The sequence below is a fragment of the Colobus angolensis genome, unplaced genomic scaffold (assembly GCF_000951035.1).
Source record: "Colobus angolensis palliatus isolate OR3802 unplaced genomic scaffold, Cang.pa_1.0 Scaffold247, whole genome shotgun sequence".
Taxonomy (NCBI): Eukaryota; Metazoa; Chordata; class Mammalia; order Primates; family Cercopithecidae; genus Colobus; species Colobus angolensis.
In genome coordinates, this window is record NW_012115677.1 from 2093108 (window position 1) to 2103230 (window position 10123).

Here is a 10123-nt window from a genome sequence, read left to right on the forward strand (position 1 = left end):
GTTATTCTAAAAGACAACTTATAAGTTACATGTAATAAAATTATTTTATTACATTACACCTGCAGGTGACTTTATGGAAGAATTTCATTCTAATGCTTGAGTAATATAATATAGAATTGCTACTAGTTATACTATTTTCAGATTAATAATTCATCGCATATGAGAATTCATCTAAAAAGGAGTAGTGTCTTTCTGTTTCTCTATGTGATTATTTTGCCCCAAAAAGCTTTTCATTTTTTTAAGTAGCACAAAAGCTGTAATTGGCATGCTTTGTAAGGAAGTGTCAGTGTGCAAGAGAGTGGCGATCACTAAGAATTCTTTTACGTGTTCTTTCCCCTTTGCACCACCGCCTCCTCAGCAGGGTCACTGAGATCACTAGCTTTTCTTGAAATGGCCATTTTCACTGGCAGGTGCATTATACCCTGTATTTTCAGATTGTTTTTCCATTCTGAATGTTTGGCAGGTTGATTGCTCTGGCTGCATTGACGGAGAAAGGGCTGACAAATGTGGTTGGGCTGGCTGAAAAGACAGTGATTACTGTTTTCCTTTGTGGCTGATTGAGGCCCTTGAAAGGAAAAATTTTAACCTTCACCATTTGGTTCAAAAGTATGAGCATATATTGAAATCACTCGTGCCATTTATCCTATTTCTGTAAACTTGTCAGAACGTAAAAATCGCTCAATTTCAAGTAATGTAGGATTGGCATACGTCATTATCATTTTGATTAAGTTGGAGGTTGTATCATTGTGTGCATTATACAGTGTCATTTAAAGCTTTCTTTCCACAGGTACAGTTATATTTTTATTGCCTATACTATAGAGTTAGAAAGATTTTCATAGCTCTCTAAACCTAACACTATGTGTGTGGTTTGGCAGCTGGTGTGGCCTACAAGCTGCATTTTGTTTGCAGGGTAAAGGCTTGTCTTTAGGCCTCCTGGAGTGCTGGTAATTGCACAGGCCCGCCATTGGGGAGAGACACAGGATTGGAAGCAGTGAAGCGGAAGAATGTTATGCCATCCCATTGCCACCTTGTAGCAGAAAGACACAATCCCAGCAGTGCCATCTGGTTGTTGCTATCTAGTCAGCTGGCCTGGCTGCTGGGACCATGACTTGGCAGCTGGTTCCCATTCTTGACCATTCTTTTGTGTACGTCGTATGTATGTGTGTTTTAGATAATTTTGAACATGAGTCAGGGAAATGACTATAACAAGTGAAGTCTCCTTATTGAATAGGCTCTCATTACTTGAGCTGCACTCTGCTGCAGATGCCTGCTGCCTTTCCCTTATAGACAAGTAACTCATGTGTTTAGGCAATAAAAATAAACATTTTCTTCATAAAAACCCATCTCAGTGTGTAGCAAAAGAAAAGGTAGACAGGGTTATGTGTTCTATAACATTTTAAAATAAATGATTTTAAATTACTGCCTGGTTTGGGATGTAAGAGATGTAGTAATTTTTTAGAAGTCTTATAAACATTGTATATTATCCCAATGTATACTTTTATTCAAATTAAGAAAACATTATTTTAAGTGCTTATTGCCACTTCATGTAACAATAGATGATGAGACTTGCATTTAAAATGACAGAATAGAAAGTGTGGTCTTATAGCTATTATCTTCAAAATCTGCCTCTCAAATAGCAACCTGAGAGATAATGTAAGCCGTCTTTATGCCATATGAAGACCCATTAGACACTGATGGTTTCAGATCACAAGTAAGCAGCCAGCTCTGTAGGCTATTTTAGACATTTGATTTTCCTCATTCTACAGCATTAATGTGTCAGCATGCTATATAAAACTATGCAGGAGTTGCATGTTGTTCTGTCTAGAATGATAAATGCTTGCAAGCTTTTAGAGACTTCATGAGGAATTCATCCTAGTTGCTTATGTATCTTATTTCAGTTTATGTAGCTACAGAATTTAGGGTGGCTGTTGCTGAGGTACTACATAGGTATGTATAAAAACCAAGAGGTTCCACTTAATTATTTGATTATGTTGATAAAAATCCCTATTATTTGTACTTGTTCTGTCCTGTCCGTGGTTTAGTTTTACTTTTATCTTGGGAGTTGTGATACCTTCTGAAATACTGTCTCAAAAGTTACCAGCTATTTTCATTAAAATAATTTATTATATCCTTCTTTTTTTTTTTTCCAGATGAAGAGGAAGATGATGATGTAGTGGCTCCTAAACCACCTATTGAACCTGAAGAAGAAAAAACTTTAAAGAAAGATGAGGAAAATGATAGTAAAGGTATCTTAAAGAATTAAACTTTAAAAAATTTTTTTGATTTCTGTTAAGATTCCTTTTATTACTTATGTATTAAAGTAGTATGAAATGCTGTAAATCAAATAAGTGAATCTGATTGAAAAAGAATGTGTAACATTCATTGATCCATACTGTGATAGTGAGTTGATGTGATTTGCCTGACCTAAATCATACTTCAAAAAATTATTTATTTTCCAGCTCCCCCTCATGAGCTGACTGAAGAAGAAAAGCAACAAATCTTGCACTCTGAGGAATTTTTAAGTTTCTTTGACCATTCTACAAGAATTGTAGAAAGAGCTCTTTCTGAGCAGATTAACATCTTCTTTGACTACAGTGGGAGAGATTTAGAAGACAAAGAAGGGTAATGTTGAATTGTTAAGATCTTTAGCTTCAATAATGTTAAATTACTTTAAGATTAAGAGTGATAAAAATTATAACACCATCTTTTGTGGGGGTTGGTCTTTTTTTGTAGAGAGATTCAAGCAGGTGCTAAACTGTCATTAAATCGACAATTTTTTGATGAACGTTGGTCGAAGCATCGGGTTGTTAGTTGTTTGGATTGGTCATCTCAGGTAAAATACAACAAAATGGCTGCTCTTGACTCATTTTTAAAATTATAATTAGCAGGTCATTTTATTTTAATTATGGGAATTTTGTGTAATAAATCAATATGATTTAAAATTAATTGGATGATGGCTCTAATGTTAACATACTCATGTACTTTGGAAGAAAGATTAGAAGCATTGTTTATATTTAAAATTCAGGACTTGATGCTATAGGCGAGTTTTACTAATTTCAGTTGCTCACCAAATCCTTTGTGTAAAATTTGGACACATATTTTAATTAAATGTTTTAACATTAAAACATTTAAAATAATTAACTGTTCTAATTTAAAATTGTACTAACGTCCTAGTGAGCATAACCCTAGAGATGTCTCTCTTGATGAAATGTTAGGTTTTTGTATTTTCAGAATAATAATCTGATAAAGACAAATAACTAGGAATATAAAATGGTTCTTATTATAATGCATAGCATTTCTTTTCCTCTTGATTCTTCTGAGCAGTATCCGGAGTTACTTGTAGCTTCCTATAATAACAATGAAGATGCCCCTCATGAGCCTGATGGTGTGGCCCTTGTATGGAATATGAAATACAAAAAAACTACCCCAGAGTATGTGTTTCACTGCCAGGTATGGTGGTCTTTTAACAGTCTTCCTCAAGTTTAAGAATTCATTGATGAATTAAGACAAGTGCCTTTTTTCTTTTCTTGTCAACATAATGATTTCATTGGATTGGCATTTTACTAAACCACTCCATATTTGCAAACAGATGTTAACAGAAAACTGAAGACTTCTCAGTTCAACATGATCTGCCTTTTGTAGCTTTTCTGACATCTCTTATAATGTTTAATCACACCTAAAGTCCTTTGCAGTTGTGATTTTCTTTTATGGTGATTGACTGTATAAAAGGAATCTTTTATAAAATGTCTTTCCTACAGGGAGTTTCCCAGGAACTTATTTGTGAATATACAATTAGATGGTTGGCCCACTGAATTACTTATACATGGCCTGAGGAATTGGAACTAAATGGTTTTAAGTAGAAACATATGGTTGAAGTAGAAAACAGATGCAGATTTTTAAAGTAGATTTAGTAGAAGGTTAGAATTTGCAAGCCTTTTCTGGTTGCATAAGTTAAAGTATTTTAATAATGTCATAATCTTGAGTAAACACTTACTTGAATCAAACTAGCATGTACTCTACTGTTAGATTACTGTCTCAGAGGCTAATGCAGGGCTAGTTATCTTTTTAATACTATAGTTAAATAACTTTTTGCTTTCTTTGATAAATTGGTTAAATCTACTTATGTAAATAGCCATTACATTGGACTTTTAAGCAAAAAATATCTTAAAGATACATTTTTATATTTCTGAAACAGTGAAAACTTTTGATTAATTTAGTTAGTTGTTTTTTATAACCTCTAATAGCATACAATGAAGAAAGAAATATTTCGGAAATAGATTTGTTTTTAGAACTTGTCAGGCTTTTTTTATTTGAATCTCAAGTATGAAAATCTTACTTATTTGCAGTCAGCTGTGATGTCTGCCACATTTGCAAAATTTCATCCAAATCTTGTTGTTGGTGGTACATATTCAGGCCAAATTGTGCTTTGGGATAACCGTAGCAATAAAAGAACTCCAGTGCAAAGAACTCCACTGTCAGCAGCTGCACACACAGTAAGTAAATAAGGTTATTTCCATTAGGCTTCTGTGCTCCTTCACCCTTAGCTATAATACTTAGTGTAGTGGCCATCAGAGTCATCTCAGAATGTGCTTCCTTTGGTGTATGAATTCCTTACCATTTAGCAACCAAGAATGAAGGCCGTTTTTCTTTCTTTTTTTTTTTTTTTGGAGATTTATTGGAAACTCATCTCTCGTCTGTGACAACCTTCTGTTAATAGCAAACTTCACATTAAGAATACCCACAAGTTATGAGACTTGATAATAAACAGAATGCTTATAATTAGACTAAAAATTTTGTTTTGCTTTTTGGTAAAATAATCCCTGAAAACTTTTTTTTTTTTTAATATCTCTAGCACCCTGTATATTGTGTGAATGTTGTTGGAACACAAAATGCTCACAATCTGATTAGCATCTCTACTGATGGAAAAATTTGTTCATGGAGTCTGGACATGCTTTCCCATCCACAGGTGGGTTATACTTGGGAAACTGAAATTTTGAGGTAAATGTTATGTTTTACGTGTATGTATACCTCAACTTATGTTTCTCATAAACTGTTTTATAGTAGTGTTACAACAGTTTATAAGCTGAAGCATGTTTAATATAGTTTTTTATGTATATATTTTACTTTGAAACCTTCATTTAATTGAGGTAGATTTATGTAAATAATACAGTAAAAGAATTGTTTACAATCAAAGACTAGAAGTTTTTCTACAGAAATTTAAAATTGCAAGTTTACAAACTAATTTTCTCAGGTTTTTCTGTGTAGGATAGCATGGAGTTGGTTCATAAACAGTCAAAAGCAGTAGCTGTGACATCTATGTCCTTCCCTGTTGGAGACGTCAACAACTTTGTTGTTGGGAGTGAAGAAGGTTCTGTGTACACAGCATGCCGCCATGGCAGGTAAACCTAAACTGGAATTTGCAATAATTTAAAATTCTTCCTTTAATCCTGTTGAAACAAATTGCCTTATTTAAGTAGAAATCTGTCATAGATCTACTTGTTATTTGTGACAGATTTTTTGTGTTCAGGCACATAAAATTAAAACTTAATACCTTTTTGTATAAAAGATAATTTGGGATTCATGATGTGTTCTCGATTTTGTGGGTTATGGTTTTGTGTGTGTTCATGTACTCACATAAGTTAGTGATAGGCAGGAACATTCATTAGTTACAAATACAATATACACATGCCAATATTGACCTATAGACTTATAAATGAGATTTTCAGCTGTTTCCCATTTTGGTGTATTTGGACTTTCAGCATTAGTTCAGTCTCCTGATAATTGTACAGTAATGTCATACATATTTTAAACTGAGTAATATTTCTCCTTCCATTCTGTCTGTTTTGAAATTGTCTAGCTGTACCTTATTGCTTCCTTAAAAAAAAAAATTGCCCAGATTTCATCTCAAATATAGATCACCTTCACTTCAAAGCTTTTGATTTAAAAGTAGCCCCGATTGTCTCTCTTAAATGTAGTGTATCTTTGTTTCTATTACACCATTTCAGATACTGGACTTTTGAGGTCTGTTGTCAACAGCATGATGTTTACAGTTCCAAAGGCACTTATTGCTTTAGTAGTGTTACTAAATGTGGATGGAATAACACTCAACAAAGTTAATTGTGATAAGTTATGAGCACAGAGTTAAGTCTGTCAAAATTAAGTCAAGGCCTGATATATAAACCTGTAATAAAAAGTGTGTGTAGTTAGTCTACTTATAGGAGACTTCGCTAACATTTTCACTTTTATGAAATTAGCAAAGCTGGAATCAGTGAGATGTTTGAAGGGCATCAAGGACCAATCACTGGCATCCATTGTCATGCAGCTGTTGGAGCAGTAGACTTCTCACACCTTTTTGTCACTTCATCATTTGACTGGACAGTAAAGCTTTGGACAACTAAGGTATCTAAAATATAGGTGTCTGCTATTTGCTCAGGTTTCTGACACAAGGTGGTGAGCTGATACTACACAGGAATGATGAAAACCTTTTAAATCACAATAGTTTACTAATAGATGAAACCTGCTAAGAAGTTACACAGAGTATGAGTGAACTACTAGATGTTGTAGTTTTTATAAAAGTATGCTAACAAGTATGGTGACCCTACACAGAATCAAAGACCAGTCTTCCCACCACTTCAGTCTTTTTGAATACAGAACTGTTTACCCTGAACTGCTTTGGGGAAAAAGTCCTGAGTATCTCGCATAGCACCTCATATAGTTGTCATTCAGCTCAGCACAAAAGCTATGCATTTGCCCTTTGGAGAGTTTTTAACAGCTTATTCATAACTACAGTGGTTCACAGAGTTGATGGGAAATAAGGAAAAGAGAGAGAAACCGATTTATAATTAAGTCATGTATAATATGGCTGTATGTAGTAAACTGGAATCCTTAGGAAAGCATTGTGTAACAGCATGGATGCATATATTTTTTGTTATCCTATGATAAGCCATTTAAATAATTTATTTTGGTTTTAGTAAACTTCAGTATTTAAAAAACCCATTTATGTGATAAAATGATTCCTGATCCTCCAGCAATTCCAGATAAATGTGACATTGTCTTACCTGTTAAAAAGTCTCAAGACAAATCCAAGTAGGCAACATTACCTCCTGTGATAGACTTGTAGTTTCATTTAATCTCATTTTATAATGAAAGTGCCTTAACTTTGCTGTCTAGTTTTTCTGTGGTATTACATTATTGTTGGGAAAATGCATACTCAGCATCAGATTCTATTTAAATTAAATTCTAAGGTTTTTTTTCTGTTTCCATCTGCCTTATCCTAAATATTGACTTTTTAAATAATCCATCATGAGACAAAGTTTAGAGGTCTTTGGTTCTTCAGTTTCTGTGAGAAAACCTAGTGTAAGAGATGTTCTTCACTATTTTAGTGAACTCCTAATTATTTATCAAGTGTTGGCCTTAGAAGTCTGGGATGAACTCATTATTCATTCTTGTCCTTTCTTGATGCCTCCTTTCTGTCTAATAATGAAATGGGTTAGAAAACTTTGCCTCTAAAAGCTTGCCTTTTAAAATTGAGCATTTTCGGGTTTGTCATTAGCAGATATAAAAATAGTGTTTACCTTAACTCTAATAAAGGAGACAGAGAGATGCTTAACACAGTGTCCAGCAAATAATAGGCACTTACCAATGTTTAGTTTCTCTTTTACCTCTTAATGGGGATCAGACAGAGCCTGAATACATTTAATAAGTCGTCTCTTTCCTTTCTTGGGTTGTTCTTGAGTTTTTGTTCTTTTAATGAAATTTATACAGTGGGAAAAGGTAGAAGATGATTCTCAAAGCTCACAAGCAAAGAAACGCATAATCTAGCTAGCACAGGTTGAGCATTCCTAATCTGTAATGCTCCAGAATTCAAAACTCTTTGAGCGCAGACATGACACTCAAAGGAAACATTGATTGGAGCATTTTGGATTTTGGATTTTTGGGTTAGAGGTGCATAACCATAAGTATAACACAAAAACAGCAGGTCATCAAATAGTGTATTTTGTCATAAAATTGACAAGAAAAAACACTGGCCGGGCTCAGTGGCTCACTCCTGTAATCCCAGCACTTTGGGAGGCCGAGGCAGAAGGATTACTCGAGCCCAGGAGTTCAAGACCAGTCTGGGTAACACAAGGAGACCCCACGTTTACAAAATATTTAAAAATTAGCCATGCATGGTGGTGCGCACCTGTGGTCCTAGTTACTTAGGAGACTGAGGTGGGAGGATTGCTCAACTGGCGTGTCTAAATTGTCCCAGTCTGAATGAGTGTGGATGTGTCTGAGTGTGCCCTGTGATAGAATAGCATCCTGTCCCTGGTGGGTTCCTGTCTTGTGCTCTGACCAGCTGTGACCTTGAACTGCAAAAAGCAGGTTGGAAAATGAATGAATGAATACAAATTGTCGTAAAATAAAAATTTGTGAGATACATAATAATCATACAAAGGCACGACAGTTAAAGGATGCAGTGTGAAACCGCTCAGCGAACCTGCTGTCTTTGTCATTGTTGTAGAACTGCCTGGTGATAGGGTGTGCTCCTTACAATTTTTACTTGGCAAAACATTTATTCCTTGATTTAACCTACTACCTCTACTACCACCATCATTCACTGGTTCACCAAAAATTGGGTTAATAATTATCTTGTTTTTATTAATCTTTCTGAAATGTGACCATGTAATGCCAGCACTTTGGGAGGCCGAGGCGGGTGGATCACCTGAGGTCGGGAGTTTGAAAACTAGCCTGGCCAACATGGTGAAACCACATCTCTACTGAAAATACAAAAATGAGCTGGGCGTGGTAGCGGGCACCTGGAATCCCAGCTACTCGGGAGGCTGAGGCAGGAGAATCACTTGAACCCAGGAGGAGGAAGTTGCAGTGAGCCGAGATCGCACCATTGCACTCCAGCCTGGGTGACGAGCAAAACTCCACCTGAAAAAGTAATGATAATCTTTCTGGATTGTATGTATAGCTCACATTTTATTTCAGTGTTTAATATTTGAAGTGTTTAGGGTCACTATTTAGAAATTTGGTGATTTTTTGTGACCAGATAAATGCCCTAAGGACTTAACTCTTGTTTATATCAATTAGCCTGTGGTAAAACTGGTTTTGTTTTATGTTGTTTTGCTTAACATCACAGTTTCCAAGAACCTATAAATGATGTTAAGTGAGGACTTCCTGTATTCTAAAATCTGAAAAAGTCCAAAATCTCAAATGCTTCTGGTTCCAAGTATTTCAGATAAACCTATAAAACCAAAGCAAGATGCAGAATTGGTGAGATGAAGCCAACTATTTCTCCAAAGGCTTATACAGCCGTGTAAGTTGCTAGATTTTTAGATGCACTTTCATCTTAGTAGTCCCGTGTATAGTCACAGGAGACACATTTTTGTTAGATTGTTGGCCAACTTCCTTTTCAGTAATTGAAAGTAATCTTTTTTTTTTAAACTTTCATTTTACATTCAAGGGTACATGTAAAGGATGTGTGGATTTGTCATACAGATTATTGTGTCACCCAGGTATTAAGCCTGGTATCCAGTAGTTATTTTCCTTCAGCCTCTCCCTCCTCCCACCCTTACCTTCCAATAGGCCCCAGTGTGAGTTGTTCTCCTCTGTGTGTCTGTGTGTATGTTCGTTGTTTAGCTCCCATTTATAAGTGAGAACATGTGGTATTTGGTTTTCTGTTGCTGCACTGGTTTGCTAAGGGTAATGGCCTTGAGCTTCATCAGTGTCCCCACATAGGACATGATCTCATTCCGTTTTATGACTGCATAGTATTCTGTGGTGTATATGTACCACATTTTCTTTATCCCATCTACCATTAATTAGCATTTAGGTTGATTCCATGTCTTTGCTAGTGTCTCTATGATAGAGTGATTGATATTCTTTTGGGTATATACTCATTAATGGGATTGCTAGGTCAAAAGGTGTTTCTGTCTCTAGGTCTTTGAGGAATCACCACACTGTCTTCCATAATGGTTGAACTAATTTATACTCCCACCAACAGTATAAAAACATTCCTTTTTCTCCACAACCCTGCCAGCTTTTTTTTTTTTTTTACTTTTTAATAATAGCCATTCTGACTGGTGTGAGATGGTATCTCATTGTGGTTTTGATTTGCATTTCTCTTTTTTTTTTT

General features: G+C 35.2%; 1 protein-coding gene across 7 annotated transcripts in view; it reads left to right on the top strand.

Moving 5' to 3' along the window:
* DYNC1I2 (dynein, cytoplasmic 1, intermediate chain 2) overlaps nucleotides 1–10123 on the top strand; it is a 58631-nt gene that overhangs the window by 34474 nt on the left and 14034 nt on the right. For all 7 annotated transcript variants that reach the window (XM_011945944.1, XM_011945938.1, XM_011945941.1 and 4 more), the window contains 8 exons: nucleotides 2151–2246; nucleotides 2460–2622; nucleotides 2734–2833; nucleotides 3325–3450; nucleotides 4347–4493; nucleotides 4853–4966; nucleotides 5266–5399; nucleotides 6255–6399. In XM_011945944.1, the coding sequence (XP_011801334.1) occupies nucleotides 2151–2246; nucleotides 2460–2622; nucleotides 2734–2833; nucleotides 3325–3450; nucleotides 4347–4493; nucleotides 4853–4966; nucleotides 5266–5399; nucleotides 6255–6399 (1025 nt within the window). The remainder of the gene's footprint in view (nucleotides 1–2150; nucleotides 2247–2459; nucleotides 2623–2733; nucleotides 2834–3324; nucleotides 3451–4346; nucleotides 4494–4852; nucleotides 4967–5265; nucleotides 5400–6254; nucleotides 6400–10123) is intronic.